At 35.8% G+C, this 19,135-nt stretch overlaps 1 protein-coding gene across 1 annotated transcript in view; it reads right to left on the bottom strand.

Annotated features, from left to right (window-relative positions):
• Positions 1-3,932: 3,932 nt before the first annotated feature.
• atrn (attractin) overlaps positions 3,933-19,135 on the bottom strand; it is a 72,813-nt gene continuing 57,610 nt past the window's right edge. The window contains exons 28-29 of the mRNA XM_065297100.1: positions 6,219-6,333; positions 3,933-6,106 (exon numbers count right to left, since the gene is read on the bottom strand). Of these exons, the coding sequence (XP_065153172.1) occupies positions 5,982-6,106; positions 6,219-6,333 (240 nt within the window). The 3' untranslated portion in view covers positions 3,933-5,981. The remainder of the gene's footprint in view (positions 6,107-6,218; positions 6,334-19,135) is intronic.

Below are 19,135 nucleotides of genomic sequence, written 5' to 3'. Positions count from 1 at the left end.
CGGATTCATCATAAGGCTGTATTGCTCTGCATCTAGATGAATGAATCTTCTCTGATGGATTCCTCATATAATTTCACATTGACTGTATCCGCCCTCAGTCGGCTACATTCGAGCAATAGATAAACACAGAGGAGCTTATGATAAGCATACTATAAATCAGATTTGTACTTTTTCTGAAGAAAATCTAAGTGGGGTTTTATTGAAGCAAGTAAACGCCTAGAAACTAAACATGCCCAGTGTCTCTACTTTAAATCCGTCCTTTAATGTAAAAGTCAGATTACTTCAGAAAGTAATAGCATAATAAAATGCAAAATTTGAGGTGCATGGGGAATCATGTTGTGCAATTATTTTGAATTGGGTGACAATGACAACAGAATTGCAGGCTTTGCACTTCTAGGATTTCACAACATAATAATTTGAAACAAGGAGTAAACAGCAGAACTATCTGTATCTATAGAAAGCAATTCTAAATAATCATATATGGTTTCGGCACAAAAACAATACTGGTATGCCTCTTGAGACAAAACAATGGCACTGATATACTTAAAGGTTTAACTTTTTTAAGATGTGAAATAAATCTTTGTTGTCCCCAGAGTGTGTATGTGAAGTTTTAGCTCAAAATACAATATAGATAATTTATTATCACATGTTAAAATTGCCACTTTGTAGGTATGAGCAAAAATGGGTGGTGTTATCCCCTTCTGACATCACAAGGAGAGATAGATTTCAATAATACATTTTTTTCACATGCTTGCAGAGAATGATTTACCAAAACTAAGTTACTGGGTTTTTTTTTTTTTACATTTTCTAGGTTGATAGAAGCACTGGGCACCCAATTATTTAACATGGAAAAAGTCAGATTATCATGATATGGACCCTTTAAAGATATGTCAGTGCATGCTGTTTTCAGTTAAGTCAGCTCAAACATGCATTTTAGTCTGGGGCTAGACTTAGCCCTCTCTGGGAAACTGCCCCGTAAAGTTCATTTTAACCCTTGTGCATCAATTAAAAAAAGTTACACATAGGTTCACAGGGGACAAAAATGTCCATGTCCAAAAAGTTTCATAAAAATATTATAGATTTATATTTTTTTCCACTTTCACTGATGCCATTTTTTTAACCAGCATCAGCTCTAATTACAATGACCAAACATTCATTAATTTTCAGAATTTTAACCCTTCAAATGCTGGTTTGTTTACACAATGCCACTGCTGTTTTTTATGAAAAAAAGAAAATTTTTAATTATTTTCAATTTACTAAAAGCTAAGCAGATTTTTTTTTCTTTGAGTATTACAGCCTTGGATATGTCAATGATTAACAACAACATAAATTTTTATGCATTCATATTTTTTATGCAGTATCAGATTAAACAAAAAAGTTACCTCTCAGGTCCATAAAGGACAAAAATGTCCATGTCCAAAAAGTGTCATAAAAATATTATAGATTAATATTTTTTTCCACTTTCACTGATGCCATTTTTTTAACCAGCATCAGCTCTAATCACAATGACCAAACATTCATTAATTTTCAGAATTTTAACCCTTCAAATGCTGGTTTGTTTACGCAATGCCACTGTTGTTTTTTATGAAAAAAAACCGACACCTCCTTTGCAGCGGTTGTAGTCTTGTGATTTCCAGTACAATATATTTTTTTCATTCAAACTGTTCACACACGCTCACACACACGCTCACACACACACACACACACACACACACACACACACACACACATTCTGGTTTCCATGTTTTGTGGGGACATTTCATAGACGTAATGCATTTTATACCATACAAACTGTATATTCTATTCCCCTTACCTACCCCATTCCCTAACCCCAACCATCACAGAAACCCTTCTCCTACTTCACATTTTCAAGAAACATCATTCTGTTTGATTTATAAGCTTGTTTCCTCATGGGGACCTCTAAATGTCCCCACAAGGTCACAAAAATACTGGTATTCCTATCTTTGTGGGGACAATTGGTCACCACAACGTGATAATTACCAGGTACACACACACACACACACATAAAATTTTCGGTACACATACAAACCACACTCTGACATCCATACCAACACACCCACACAATTATAGCTTCATAATATGTCTAATTGGCTCTATAATATGCATAAGCAGAAAACAACAATAACTCACGATGTTGTGATTGAATGAAATGTTGTAAACATAGTATGTGTAGATGTACATTCGCTAACTCAGACTAAGTACAATCATAATGTTAGTCTCATTGTAGCGATATAGCAGTTCAGATCAGGTTGCAAAAGGACAGACGCCATTTCAACATACGTCACACACTCGGTTGCTCTTATTGGTTTGTTGGTCTATCCAATTGAGTGCAGAGGCATTTTTTGTCCTGGTTTGGTCGAAACACGTCCCATAATCACAGCCCTAAAGGAGCGGTATCAGACTCAAATTCTGACTAGAATTAATTTATTTTTGAAATTAATCTTTGTTGTACCCAGAGTGCGTATGTGAAGTTTTAGCTCAAAATACCACATAGATCATTTATTCTAACATGTCAACATTGCCACTTTGTAGGTATGAGCAAAAAGTAAATTTTTTTGGCTGTGTCCTTTTAAATGCAAATGAGCTGATCTCTGCACTAAATAGCAGTGCCGTGGTTGGATAGTGGAGATTAATGGGTGGTATTATCCCCTTTTGACATCACAAGGAGAGACAGATTTCAATTACTTATTTTTTCACATGCTTGCAGAGAATGGTTTACCAAAACTAAGTTACTGATTTTTTTTTACATTTTCTAGGTTGCAAATGAGCTGATCTCTGCACTAAATAGCAGTGCCATGGTTGGATAGTGCAGATTAATGGGTGGTATTATCCCGTTCTGACATCACAAGGAGAGACAGATTTCACTGAAGCACTGGCCACCCAATTATAGCACTTAAACATGGAAAAAGTCAGATTTTCATGATATGGACCCTTTAAAGATATGTCAGTGCATGCTGTTTTCAGTTAAGTCAGCTCAAACATGCATTTTTGTATGGGGCTAGACTTAGCCCTGTCTGGGAAACTGCCTCATAAAGTTCATTTTAAGAAGTATTGTAAAAAATTTGCATGTGAAAATAGTACATTTAGTAAAAAAAAATTTTTGTCCACTTTCTTCACCTGGGAACACAATTTGGTATCACCAATGCACCTACACTGCATGTCTTTGAACTGTCTGTGGGAGGAAATCGGAGTACCCAGAATAAACCCACGCTGATACAGGAAGAACATGAACTCCACACAGAAAGACCTCCAGATGGCTCGAACCAGTCCAGGTAAAAACTTGTATGTACAAAAATAATTAAAAACTCAAAAAAAAATTAGTACATTATTTTTAGCACAAAAATAACAGAGAAATACACCATGAAAATACTAATTAAATATATATTTCTACTTCAGTAGCACATTAGTGCACTTTAAAAAGTATACTAATATCAGTTTAATTTTTTGGTTTTAAGCGTATTGAAATAAATGTCTCAAAATAGCAATTAAGTACACTTAGATGTTCTTAAAGGGATAGTTCACCCAATAATAAAAATGTACTCACTATGTTACCCAATTTTGAAAGTCAACAGGTAGCCTACCGTCAACTACTGTGTGTGCTTATCATATTTTTTATATCTTCTTGTGTTCAACAAAATAAACTCATACAAGAACAACATGAGGTTTTGAGAACTATCCCTTCAAGTTGATCTTATACTAATTTTTTTATATATTAAGCACAAAATTAGTGCATTAAAATAGTACATTTACCAAGTTTAAAGTGTATTTCAGTGCACCCTTCTTGCTGTGAGGCAACTGTGCTAACCACTGAGCCACTATGCTGCAATACTGTACACGGTAAAATAAATGCAGCATGCTTGTCAAATCAACATCTATTTTTATGCTACTTCAACTTAAAAAATTAAGTTAAAAAATGTCAACTTGTTTTTATTAGTTATGTCAACTATTCACAGATCAGAGCATAAAATAATACATTGAATTGGCAAAACCAAGTTGTTTAAACTTTATGCTGCTGTTTTACAGTGTACTAATAGTTATTCTAGCTTAACACTAATACTAATGGGTTGGATAAAGAAGTAGATGTTACGCTAATGTTTAATTTTAAAAACGTATACTTAAAAACTGGAGGAAACTCCTCACTAAACAAAAAAGCTATTATACTCAATTTTCATTCATCATTTTAAACAAACGACTGATATAAAGACAACATTCGTATTCATTTTACCATTTAATTATAGACAAAATGTTTCTATGTCATCCATTATGTACACATAATTACAAGATCAGTTTCAATTCTAAGGTCTGTTGCTTTTGTCTTTAAAGTAGGCAGCTAGTTTAAAGTTTGTTCATGACATTCGCCATCGTACATACAAAAGAAGCTGCAATGCAGTCACATTTCAAAAGCCCGGGTGGGTTTTCCACCCACCAAGTGCAGTGTCGCTTTACAGAGATGCATTCACATTACTGTCCATCACTATGTACAAAAAACTTGAGTGCACTTGCTGCTACATTATACATATAAACAAACTACAGACTCCATATCTACAGTATCACTGTATAGAGATGATGCGGTCAGTGTGTGTGTGTGTGTGTGCTCGCTGTACTGTTTGAGGCTTATAGAGAAAAGCATTGTGGGATTGAGCTTCTATATAAAGTAAGAGAGACCAGCTCCTTTCAATAGATCACTTGTTAGTATGCATGATTTCCCTTTTGGGCCCTTTTCATAATACACAAACCGCAAGAACCTTCTGGAAACGTTTTCAATCAAACTGCATTCACAACTTTACATTCAAAATTCATCAGGATCAAAGACAGATTAATGACATCCCATTTGTGTTGCTAACATTACAGCAGATGCTAAGTTGTTCAAGCGGCCCGTGTCCCTTTATTCATGGCCCACTCAAACAGCACCAAAAACCAAGCAACAGGTCATCTGTGATGTCACACGGGTACAGTTACAGGCACATCGAAAAAGAAACATAATGTGTACAATTCTTAATGTCACATTTGCTCGTTCCATCTTTAACCTTTCCGCTTTATATCACTCCACGTCTTCACCGTATCCGGCAAACACCTGGGTCTGTGCGTTTGTGTATGCAGATAATCCTTCCCTGGGCAAAAAATTACTTCTGACATTTTGAAAAACCTAAACAAGGTCCCTGTCTGTTCTGATTGCGCCCTGCTACCCGCCTGCCATCTCCTTTTTATATCTTCTTTGTTTCCTTCCACCTTGAAACGTGCTTGAGAAACGGCCTGAGATTTTTAGATAAGAGGAAAAAAGCGGATGATAAGAGCGGAAGCGGCACTATCATTATGGCAATGGTAAACACTCACATGCGCACGATCTTTCTAATGGCCTGTAAACATGTGAATGGAGGTAATATGTTGGAGAACGGAAAAAGGTAAAAATGAACATCCTTTTCCCTTCCCGGAAAAAACACGCAAACCTCTTTGGAGACAGCAGAGATGACCTGTTAAATTAAACCCATGTAAACATACACACAGCAGGCTTGTGCACTACACACGCAAATTAGATACAATGATTAAGAAATGACTAAAGGAGCCATGATTAAAGAGGCAAAGGGCGCACTACGTGTGCGAGTGTGTGTACATGTGTGTTTGTGTTTCAGATAGCCATGCAGCCAAAGACCGTCTCCGGAAGGAAAGTTAGTGTGTCGCCTTCAATACACAGATGCAGCAGTGCAAAGATTCATCCTCCTGATCGTAAAAATCGAATAAAATAACTGAAATAAGTTAAATATCATAAAGTGGCCCGCGGGTAAAGTCTTATCAGTCAGGGTCACATGGGAGTCAATTTCCGTTCATTCGGTTGGCCAGGAGCGATTCAGTTTCAATAAAGCACGTCCTCCTGCGTCTCCCGCGAATGTGACCCTGCTGTTAGTGTGTTGCTGTGACTCAGTCTTAGCAGAGGTCCGAGGTCAGAAGATGAAGGGTAAATGTCAGATGCAGGTGGAGGGCTGTGCTAACGGCTGCTGTTTGCGGCTACGCAAGCCTCCGGATTTCTCCTTATATCCCAGACACAACTGCTGAGAGACGTCCACTAATGCACTCGCCACTGCCAGCCCTGAAAGATAGAGAGGGTGTTTCTGATCATCATAGTAATGGCCTTGGCAGCAGAAAGCATTAAATTGTTCAACACTCAGTGTGGGGCAAAATGACTTGGCTCATAGACCCACCTGACTGTCCCGGAGGAGGGATGCCTCCAGGGCCTCTGGGTAATCTAACGAAGATGGAGAGCACCGCTGCCTTATTCCCAAAACAGGGCTCCAAAGCTATGGGCTTCGGTACGGACTAAATGAAAAGAAAGAAAGATTAATAATACGCATGAATCGGCCTACCAATGCAAAATGCATTACAACCGGACAACGAAACTGAGATAAATGGCTTTACAAAATCCACAAAAGTCACTTTATTTACAGCAATTTTCACATGCTGTTTTCAAAATCGAAGCATGGTTGAGTCAAACCAGTTTAGCTGATATACACACACCTGGGAAAGTGGGGTCTTATCTTATTGCTACCATTTTATTAAACTCTTTGTCCTCTAACCACAGAGAAATCACTAAAGCAACGTCTCTTGTGGTATACTGCTTTAACAAATCACACAAATAAAACCTACAAAAACATTTTAAAGTACAGTCGGGAAACTTCTGCAAAATCAGACATGAAATTGAAGTCTGGTATGTTTTGGGACCCTATCTGTGAAATCCAAATGTCTCAAAATCTAATTATGAGATTAGGGGCATCACAGCTTGATTTACTATTTTTTACATGACCTTAGTCAATATTAAAGGTAATTTTTTCACACAATTATGTAGGACGATTTTATGTAGTAAATCACTAAAAATTACACTTGGGTCTCTACAAAAGTGGTATATACCTATGAAGGCCTGCAAACCTATTTGTATGCACATAAACAAAGTACTCCTAGTAAAATTCAATTATAGCATTTAAGAGGAACAGCATCTGAGTATGTATGTGTATATATTTGTGTGTCTATTATGTTTGGACTGGGTGATTATCTGAAGGAACCAGATTGAGCGCGCTTAAGACAGGTTCTGTTTAATTAACTCTTATAATTAAAAAAAGAAAATGAGTAACAACCAGAGAGAGAGGAAGAGAGAAAGAGAGATTCAGGGTTTTGAACAAAAATTGAACATGGACTAGTCGTTCAGATTAACCAACTAACTAGGTGACCAAACAGTTGTTTAATTCAGCTGTTAAATTCCACTTATGTAGGCTCATCGCACTCCAATCAGACAAATTTCTTGCATTCAAAAACAGCTTGACTGAATGTACAAGCTTCAAAATGTATTTTTAAAAGGTGTCATATTTTGCTTAATCATTGTGCCACAAGTGCAACACCATGTCAAAAACTGTTGATACGTTGCTGTAGCACTGATGCTTTTCTGCTGGAACTTTAACATTCTGAATGTATGTGTTACAGCAAAACAACACAGCTTGCTGATTAAAGTATCGTTTCAGATAAAAACAATGCTCAAGATTACACTGGAAAACAAAAAAATTTGATAAACTAGCCAACATTACTATTCAACTAACTGGTGTGCGGAAAAACAATAGAAACCTTCACAGAAATTCTATTGGATTCCATTAAAATACCAATTGGTAGAAACTTTTACCTTTAACCTCTTGAAAAGCACCCCCACTGTGGCCCAAACCATGAAAAGACCTACTTTCACTAAAAGGGCTGTTTTTAATAAACCATTTAGAGTATAAGCATAACTGTGGTATCATTAGATAGAGAACACTTTGAGCTTCGTTTTCCAGGTCAAAATTATTTTAAGATAAAAATTTAAAAAGTTAGAGAGGCTGAAGTACATTGTAATAAAAATTTTTTTTTGCATAACATCTTTTTTAATACTAAAAATCTTAATGATAAATATATGTGTGAAACCTAGAAATGCAATGAGGCCAAAGCCACAAGTCTAAAGAAGTTATATTTCACGTTTGAATCAATAGGCCCGAAAATGAGGTTTTTGTAAGACTAGTGCCTTTTCTAAGTGCCAGTCAACCACAAAATAAAAGTCTTTTGTTTACATGCATACATGTTTGTTCTTTTTATTGTTTATCCTTATATAAGCATATAAAATGCCATTTCCACACCAGGAAATAAAACATCACACAAAGATCGTTGGATTCGTTATCTAATTGGCTACACGTTCTGTCTATCAATATTTTTCATGAAGTCATTGGAGGAACGCGCGAGTCAGATGACGTCACGATATATGACAGCGCTGTTTGGACATTATGTATTATACTCCCGCCTACTTTTACAAACAAGTTTGACCGCTGGTTTTGAACGCGAGTGTAATCTCATATACAAGTGTTACGATGTAAATAGTCCTCAGATTGTATATTATATTCTATTACAAGACGTGCATGTGAAATCTGATGTAAACAATATATCAATATATCTATATTTCACGGATTATACGCATTTGTGGACAAAAATGGTAATTGGATGTATTTTATTGGAGAGTTTTCATGGGTTATTCACACATCTAAAAACAGACGGGATTCGATTCGCGATCGTTATACCAACACAAAGGTAAGGAGTCCCGTTTATATTTTGCATGTTGTCATCTGGACTTCTGTAACAAAATAATATATTTTAATGCTAGAGCATCTGTATCTCAAAACAGAGACCATACACTGATGCTAAACCTGTAGACCTTTTAAATGATGTATAGTAATGTTAATATTATTATTGTTTGTAGACAGTAGGCTATATACAGGCATGTGATTGGCTAAGGACAAAAAAGCAGGAAAATATATTGAGACCCCCCCACACACACACGCCAATCAAACTGGTGGCGGATCTATACGGATAGTAAAGTAGGACCCATAACAACTTATTTGAACAAAAAAACACATTTTAATTCATTTTACAGCTAGATGTGCAACATGCTACTTTTTTGTACAGTATGACACATAACAACTTATTTGGTGGATGTGTAACAGTGGGAATCAAAAGCAAGTGTCTTGTCCACTGCTTAGAGCTGCACGATTAATCGTATTTTTATCATGATAACGATATGTGCGCCCCACGATTAGTTAAAGACAATCGTCGCGATTAATCAGTAAAGACCAAGCGCAAAGCAGACGGTCTAGAATCAAGCAATGTGTTTGCTTGATATGGGTGGAGTCAGAGTATACGGAGTGGATAAGGAGTATAAGGAGTTATTTTTGCTATTTCTGCTGATTTCTTTTGCTAAATCTATGCAGAATTTTGTGGAATGATTTTAAATGTTTTAAAAAGAGAATGGGAGCTGTGAATATTACAAAACAATAAAATATTTTATAATAAATAACATATATATAGCCTAATACTATATACATGACTGTAAAGTGTAATAAAAATACTGAAGTGAATAGAAGTTCTTTACTTAGAGAATGATCGTGATTTCTAATCGTGATCAAAAGTTTGAACAAAACAATCGTGATCAACATTTTTCCTGGAATCGTGCAGCCCTACCACTGCTCCATCACCACCTCTCTCTATATCAACAACCATGATAAAAAATATGTTTTAACTTATTTTTGTTTTGCATTTTTACCCAACTTTAACAGCTAAATGTGCAACATGCAAATGTTCATGTCAAAAGAAGGCCTATTTTGCCGACATCCAAATAAAATGTAGGCAATGGCTTATAAAGAACTAAAGGCATGGCTACTTTTAATTTTATACTTTAAATAAATTTCCAAGCCTGTACTTTGATACTTTTACTTGAGTAAAGAAGTTAAATCAGTACTTCTATTTTTACCAGAGTATTATTTTAATACAAATATCTGTAAAATGTGCTACACAGGACCATTAGTTATAATAAAGTGTCTTAAAGGTCTCTTTTTCTAATTTAAGACCCCTGTAGATGAGTAACTTTGTTAGCTGTTAAACATGAACAATAGAAGGTTGACACTAATAAATAGAAGTAATTGTACAAAAAAGTGCAGGTGCTTTTTATTTTAATCAAACTGGCAACCTTAAAACTTTAAACACACAAAACCTTTGAAACAAACGATGATACAGAGGCCGTTTCTCAATCCTAAGTCTGCAGCCTTCCGGAGGTCGCATTTCTAAGCTGCATACGTCATCAAGACTCATCAAGAGTCACAATATTAACAATAATGAAGTTTACTATTATTCTTAGTTAATCGTAAATTGTTGTAATATGTTTATCAGGGCTTGACATTAACTTTTTGAGGAACTTGTCCTTCGGACAGGTAAATTTGTGTTTCACTTGTCCATGCACAAAAGTCACTTGTCCGGGTAAAGATTTATAATATAATGTATTTTTTGTGTTTTGCTAATCAGTGGCGGAACAAGGGATTTTTCATAGGGGTGGCCAGGCAGGGGCCAGCAGTTACTCTGGGGTGGCATATAAAATCTCTATCATCCAACCTTAAAATACTTTTAAGTATTATAGTGTGTCAATCAGAATAATGTATAACATACAATTGCTACAATAATTTAATTTTTATTAAAATGAATTGAGATTAACATACAATTTATAGTCATAATTCAACCTTATGTTTTTTTAACTATTTAATCAAATAAAACTTTTGAAATTTACTTTGAAACCAGAATTTATATCTCCCATTGCTGAAAAAACTAGAGACCAGAAAATCATGTGAATTTTGAAGGCTACTTTAATGTATTTTACTAAGATTCATTTGGCTGCTTCTTGCTACTCTTTCTGAAGAAGAATGCTATATCTGATGCCTTTCTCTTCATTTTTCCCTCATTTCAATGATTGTCTGGCATTAAAACACTAAAGGAAAACATTAAAACATTACCATGTTTTTAAAAACTTATTAGGGTAAATGTATCTAGATTATCTGTTATATATAAAATCAATCTTACTCCTGGCATTTTACGCTGTACTGTTTGTGTGGGATTTTTTAATGTACAGTGAGGAACTCTGTCAGATTCAAATCGGCTGTCACGCGGCGCAAACACACGTAGGCGCGCTGAAAGAGAGATTCTCATTATAAAACAGATTCTTAAACAAGATTTTAAGCCATTTATGTGTTTTTACCGAACTTTGGAAGAGAAATTTATATTCACGCCGGAGCCTGAAGAAACATCACTCTAGACTCCACTCCGTCCCGCGATTCCCGCCCCTCCGTGTTCGTCGATCAGGTTTCATGCACGAATGTAACGCTCAGTTAGGTTAAACCAGGCTCGATGAGGTAACTTATTTCCTTGCCTTTTTTTGGAACCAATATTGTTGCATCGTCCCTCTCTCAGTCGCCACCAGGATATTCTGCAATGGCGCTCGTTTTTCCTCTCATTTCTGTGAAAATTGCTGCTCCAAATCCACCAAGTAAACCGACGTGTATATGTTTGCCGCTTTGTTTCGCGTCACGCGAGTGACAGCCAAACGTCGCAAATGAGGAGAAGAGATAAACGATCGGGTCTGATTGGTGAATACAATCATACTTCGCCATCCGCCATTTGCGAACGGTCAGAAACACGTCCTTGTTGATACTTGGAAAGGAAGGAAAATGCATCTCTTTGTCATCTGCCACCGGTGTGGCCCTGTTGCGCGGGGACGGCGATTGTGGTTCCGTCCCGGGTTACCATGGCGACGGCTGTGAGATACCCCCCTCCCCCCTTATTATTTTTTTTTTTTTACATATCTGCATGATTCACGTAGGTCACATTTTCAGGTCGGATAATCCGGAATTCCGGATTAATCCGGAAAAATCACATCCCTGTATATATATTGTTAGCAGCATAAAATAACTGACGTTTTTACGACCCCAAGCTAGTGCGCGTCGAGAGGTTAAAACAAAAATGTGTGGTTCTGAAATTAGACTTATGAGGTGTTATGAAACACTTTGATAAAGAAGTAAATGCAAAGTAAGGGTATGAAAATAAAAAACAAACAGTTACAAACATCTTTTAATGTACTATTTTGCACATGATTTTAAATGACATCATACAAACCAATTTTGTTTTTTTCACATTTAAGGGGAACATTTTCATTACCGCAACGTGTCCATGACTGGATTTGGGTTCTTTAACATGAAAATATTTATAATTAAGAAATCTAAAAAATAAAAAGCTTCGGTGCATGTTATACTATAAACATTTACAGTAAAGAAACATGTGGTATTTGGTAATTTTTGGTAAATGTAGAGACAATAATAAGGAATATAAATGTGTCCAAGACCAATTTTCTCATTCTCCGCAACAATTTTCAATCATTGTTTAAGCCCTCAAGGAACTAACATTAAAAAAAAAAAAAAATAGTTGGAAGGACATAATTGACTCTGATGCTCAAGATGGCTTAAGCAGGTAAGCAGTTCTTATTTTTTTCTCTCCAGATAAAAGTTGAAATTTTGTTTGTCATAGTACCTAGACAACTTTTTAGTTCTCATTACCGAAAACATGAGTTTGTAAATGCATATATTTAATGTTATATCATGTTGCGGTAATGATCATTTTTGATAATGATAATCTAAAAAAAAAAGTAAATAATTCTATAGGAAATATTTTTTAAATCCTCTAAAAACAATGTTATAGTAAGTTCACATCTTATATGTGCAAAAAAAAAAAAAAAAAAAAAACAACTGGCTTCAAGGGCTTTTTAAAAACTCTGCTTCTGGACACCATCTTGAGAATCACCCAAATTGGTAACACTATACAAAAAGGTTGTATTAGTTAATGCATTAGATAACAATGAACAATACTTCTACAGCATTTATTAACCTTAGCACAAGGAACTAACATGAGTAACTCTATTGACATTAACTTACATGAACAAAGGTTAATAATTGCGGATTAACTAAATTGTTGATTGTTTCTTCATGTTAGTTAATGCATTTACAAAAGTTTACTAATTCAACCTTATGGTAATTTTTTTGTAGTGTGTTTCGGACAAACTCCAGTAGGATTTAAAGTTGCCAATGAATGCATTGAAATATATTCAGGGTATATACAGCAATCCTTAAGTTAAAATTTACTACTTTTTAATACCTTTTTTACTACCTTCAGAATAGTTTTTAAAACCATCACGACACTGAATTGCAAGTGTTAATCAGCGGCCTTTCTATTATTTACACAGATTTTGATATATACAACATACAAAAAAGAATAGACATGGATTAAGTGAAAAAAATTCTTCTGACTGAAATGTTTTTCAGGCCAAGTCATATTCCTTTACCTAACACTTTATGTAGGCGAGACCAATAGCATTTTAAGGGGATATTTTGCCATGAATTCCACATTGAAGTCTCCTATGGCATATATAGGTAGCTGTAGTTTGCAGGGCATTTCAGATAAACAGCTAAATAACTCGCTATATATAAAAAAAAAAACATGAATATCACCACCTTTAATTAATCTTTTATTAATTATTTATTAATTGTTAATGTATTTTAGCATTTACTAATATTTTTTTTAATCAAAGTTAAAACTGTTAACATTAGTGAATGCACCATGAACTACCGTCAATTATTGTTATGACATAAACAAGAATTAATGAATGCTTATATACTCTATATTTTTCATTGTTTGTTCATGTTATATAATGCATTTACTAATGTGAACAAATACAACTTTTTTATATCATATTATTCACATAAACGAATAATCCAGGGTCTGTTCTGTTCACACAACAGTTTACAGTCACAGCTCTAATACAGTAACGTTATGCATGTATATAAACCCTGAACGAGTTACTCCAGTCAAACTCGCGTACAATTCGCACAGGAGTATGGAGCGAATTTTGTGCCATAATTTTACAAACAAATACAGCATTTTGCAAACAAACTCAATCTGCTTTGCAAAGGGAAAACTTGACTCGCAAACTAACAGAAAAAACTTTGCAAATAATAAAGGCAATTTGAGAGAAAATGCAGATGTGTTACAAATATGTACTGTGTTTTGTAAATATGACCATGATTTTTTCACAAATGTGACCATGATTTTCTCACAAATGGGACCATGATTTTCTCACAAATGTGACCATGATTTTCTCACAAATGTGACCATGATTTTCTCACAAATGGGACCATGATTTTCTCACAAACGGGACCATGATTTTCTCACAAACGGGACCATGATTTTCTCACAAATGTGACCATGCAATCCAAAACAGCAGATGGCGCTGTTTCAACCTTATTAGGCATTTTCAACTAGTCTCCCTGAAAAGCCCTGAATTTTAACTTACATATCACCCCGGACAGTGCCAGCAACTGAATGAAGACTAAATTAATTTTTCGTGGTTCATGTTGTTAATCTCTGGATTTATTGAAAGTGTTGATAATAATTAATGTCTGTTAATAGTAAACACATTCTGTGTGTAAAGACATTGAATTCAATCTGAATTCTATACATTTGCAATTGTCAATCCCTATACCCCGTCTGATTCTCTAAATTCTCTTCTTTTGGTGATAAGAAACTCACCATCACTGGACTGTTTTAAGTGATCCTTAAAGACTTATCCTTTTAAAATAGCTTACTATTGCAAAATGATTATTACTAACTTGTTTACTTTTGTATGTGTATGTTCCTGAGAATCTCATATATTATGGTGCTTTGAGTTTTAGAAAGTGCATTAAAAATAAAATTTATTATATCCCCTGCAGAAAAATAACAGCTAATACCAGCCTATGCTGGTTGACTGGTTTAACCCTCTGGGGTCTAAGGGGTTTTTAGGGCCCTGGAGAAGTTTTGACCTGCACTGACATTAGTGCTTTTTTCAGTTGCTTAAAAACATAATAATGGCAAAAGTCTTATAACACTGCATTCAGCACAAACTGGGCTACTATAATATATGATTAACATGTATGTACATGTTTGTATTTTTGAGAGAAAAATGTTTATGCGTGGTTTTTGAAAAAGAAAAAAATTTAAGTGACTGATATAAGTCCACAAAACTCATTCTAAACATGTTTTCCTAAAACTTTTCAAAGCAGGATCTAGTAGTCTAGAGTTTTTTCTTTAAAATGATGTGAAAATCATTCTGCTTACTCCTTCACATAACACAATATATTGATTTACAATTTCAAAGTCACTTTTTGGTTAGGAAGGCAATATGCAAGGAGGCTGGAAGCTCTTGAATAATCTGTGATTGACAATACACTGCTGAAGAACAATACACTTGCATAATGAGCTGCATAATGAGCCTTTAGGCAGGAATGTGAAGATGCCATTATTGTTAAGTGTTTGTTTGTGAAAGCAAGACAAAAGAAATGCCTTCACATGCATGATCCTGCATTAAATAAACTTACTGTGCAGAGATATACGCGAATAAACTGGGTTTTAGATGTGTTTAGATGCGTCTTAATACAAAGTGCGTCAAATATGATTGTGTGTTTGTGTATGCGTTTGGCCGTTGATCACGTCTGACGGAAGCACAAAGAAAACATAAGCGCATGGAGATAACTTTTATTTACTAGGCGAGAGTAACCAAGTAGATGTGATGTTTGCAATCGTCTTTTATAAGAATACCAAAAAGCGCGTGAAATGAGGCATCGTGTCTTTGTGTGTGGATTTGTACATCGCGTCACACCTTCGAAGCACACACACTTGCATCTTTTATAAGAACACCACAAAGTGCGTCAAATATGAGGCATCGTATGTTTGTGTGTGAGTTTGGACATCGCGTCACACAGACGAAGCACACACACTTGCATCTTTTATAAGAACACCACAAAGTGCGTCAAATATGAAGCATCGTGTGTTTGTGTGTGCATTTGGACATCGCGTCACACAGACGAAGCACACACACTTGCATCTTAAGAATACCACAAAGCGCGTCAAAAATGAGGCATCGTGTGTGTGTGAGTTTGAACATCGATCCCATCACACTGACGAAGCACACACACTCGCGTCTGTCTGGAGATTAAGGCGCGAGTAAACAGTTATGTGGTGTGTGCAATCGCATCTTTTATAATGATACCACAAAGCGCTTCAAATATGAGGCATTGTGTGTTTGTGTGTGCGTTTGGACGTCGATCGAGTCACACTCGCGTCTGGAGATAACTTTAGTTACAGTCACTAGTAAACAAGTAGATGTCATGTTTCCAGCACTCGGATTAAAACTCAACACAGCAGTGAATGGCTGCAGAGACGGAATGGAATGTCCATTGACTGTGGGGTTGACTAATGAATATGGATGATCTCTGCTCTTCTCTTCAATGGAGCGGGGCGTGGCTCATTATAGATAATGAAGCAACAGAAGAAAGACGGTACATCTCTCTCTTCTAATACAGTTAACAACGAATTACAATATTTGTTTTCGATTTCACTTACATCATTTAAAAGCAGACATTCGAAGCATTATGTAGACATTTATCTTTTGTTTGTATGACAAGTATTCGTTAAGTTACAGTTCATTTTTCTGACGTGTTTCTGAAAGGACTTCACTTAGGGAGAGAGAACAAAACGCGCATCATGTTTATTTTCTTAATTTTGCGAAAAGCACAACATTCTGTTTTTATTGGGAGTGGACAGAAAAAAACTAGACAGTTTAACGTTTTAAATGATGTATAAATCATATCTGTATGTCCAAAATCAGCAGAGTTATCTAAGTCTCTTTGGGGAGTGATTGAAAAATAAAGAGTTTGCGGTGCCCGCGCCGCAGCCGACCCCAGAGTGTTAAGATGGTGTTCCAGCCTGGTTTTAGCTTAAGCTAGTATTAGAAGGATTTTTGCTTTTATACTGTAGCTGGTCAGGCTGATCACACCAGCCCAAACCAGCTTGACTAGGCTGGAAGCTTTGCCAGCTTGGCTATTGTGAAAGAAGCTGGTTTAAACTGGTCCTCCTAGCCTGACAAGATAAGACCAACTTTAAAAGGATTAACATTTTGTAGAAGTTTATCTTGTTCAGAGTGCTCAAATGACTATGATCCTGGTTGGTTGGTTACTGTTGCTTGAACTGGCCACTCTGTCCAGACAGCCGATGTTGGGTTTATTATGTCCCTACCACACTCTTTCTCCAAAGAGTTTCATTTATTATCCTGCATCTTTTGATAAGCATTGTAAGTTGAATTCATTGTCTTGACACACAGAATTTGTTTACTATTAACAAACATTTATTATTATTAACACTTACAATAAAATCAGTGAGATTAACAGAATGAAGCCCGACAAATGAAATGTCTTTATTCAGTTGCTGCCACTGTCAGGGGTGATATGTATGTTAAAATTCAGGGCTTTTCCCCTGGGCTTTTTTCCAATGCCTGAAAAAGTTGAAACAGTGCCATCTGCTGTTCTGGATTGCATGGTCCCATTTGTGAGAAAATCATGGTCCCATTTGTGAGAAAATCATGGTCCCATTTGTGAGAAAATCATGGTCACATTTGTGAGAAAATCATGGTCCCATTTGTGAGAAAATCATGGTCACATTTGTGAAAAAATCATGGTCACATTTGTGAAAAAATCATGGTCACATTTACAAAACACAGTACATATTTGTAACACATCTGCATTTTCTCTCAAATTGCCTTTATTATTTGCAAAGCGTTTTCTGTTTGTTTGCGAGTCAAGTTTTCCCTTTGCAAAGCAGATTGAGTTTGTTTGCAAAATGCTGTATTTGTTTGTAAAATTTTGGCACAAAATTCGCTCCATAAGGATGTCTGTAACCATAGTTGTAAAGTGATAGGTGTAAAAAAATGACTGTACCTTTATCAACAAAATATTAGGTTACAATAGAGGCAGCGCTGATGGGCTATTTTATGCGCAATGTTTCTGCTGTTTACTTTCTCCTAAGACCTAAATGATCGTGTTTATATAAGGATATTTGCAAAGACGGGATTTTTGAGGCATATGTGTTATTTAAGGCCAATAAAGCGGCAAAAATTCTCACAACACAAGCTCAATGAGAAGCGCTGACACAGACAGCGGACGCATTTAGCACTGTTTTTTGTGTTTGAATGGCTTAAAATCACTTGTTTTTAAACTGCGGTGCTTAAATATATGTACAAATGTTACGTTTTTGTGACGGACCACACGCAAATGCAACTGCAAGAACCGACAGGTGGATGACATCAAAGTGTTGCGAGAGCATTTCGGAAGCAGTTTCCTCTTATGATTCCTCGTCAATCTCTCTGACGGGATTTTGATGTCATCTACCTCTTGGTTCTTGTGGCGCCACATGAAGTTTACCCACGAGTTTAACAAACCCGTTGTATCAGCCACTGGCTAGATCAGCAAAGCATTAAAAAAACGTGACGCGGATGATCACGTACGTGAGAAATCATTTACCCTAAAATACAGGACCCCTTACGTTAGTCATATTGTGCAGACACGCAAGTTACCTGGCTGTTTGGATTTCTTAGCCCACGAACTGAAAGGCTTGCCAATCTTCAAAATTTCGCTAAGCCAAGTCAACCTCCATTGGTCTTTTACACCTTTATCTATCTTCAAAACATCGGAGCCTTCCTGCATTATAAGTTTGACCACGCTAGCTGAAATAAAGTTTTACCTCAGCTTAACGTGATACAGTCAGAAAACCCGGAGTGGATCCGGTGTGTAGTGATTACAGAACGCTTACAGTGGAGAGAGGAACGTGATTTGGCTCCACCCCAGGCTTTGATCACATCCCAGAGACGAAAGATCTTTGATTATGTGCCCAGATATGCTAAAGCCCATATTTAAACGCGACCGCAGATAGAATTTCAATCAGAATAGGACACCTGATAGTCTGAAAAAATAATACCTAATTTGGAAAAAATAATACCTCTAAGCCAAATTTAACACTTTTAATGGCCTTAAATTTGACAATTCTGATTTATCACTTTTTAATACTTTTTAAAACCCCGCGGATACCCTGATATTAAACTGTTCTTTGATATTTATATAGAAGCTATGTAACTTTATAAAGTGCAAAAATTATCCAGAAATGTCCATTTACAACCCTATGATTTGTCCTTTGAATTAATATATATATACTTTGATATGTAATATAGGCAGGTGTGTTTTACAAATTAACAATAAACTTTATTATCCAAAATTATTCTGATATCAGTGCACAAAACAGTAAACTTGACTAATTATAAATAACTTTAAAACACAAACAAAAAAAAATACATATTACTTAAATGATTGTCAGTTTTGACGAG

The sequence above is a fragment of the Paramisgurnus dabryanus genome, chromosome 20 (assembly GCF_030506205.2).
Source record: "Paramisgurnus dabryanus chromosome 20, PD_genome_1.1, whole genome shotgun sequence".
NCBI classification, from domain to species: Eukaryota; Metazoa; Chordata; class Actinopteri; order Cypriniformes; family Cobitidae; genus Paramisgurnus; species Paramisgurnus dabryanus.
Note: the sequence above shows the minus strand (reverse complement) of the source record. Positions and strands in the feature narration are given on the sequence as shown.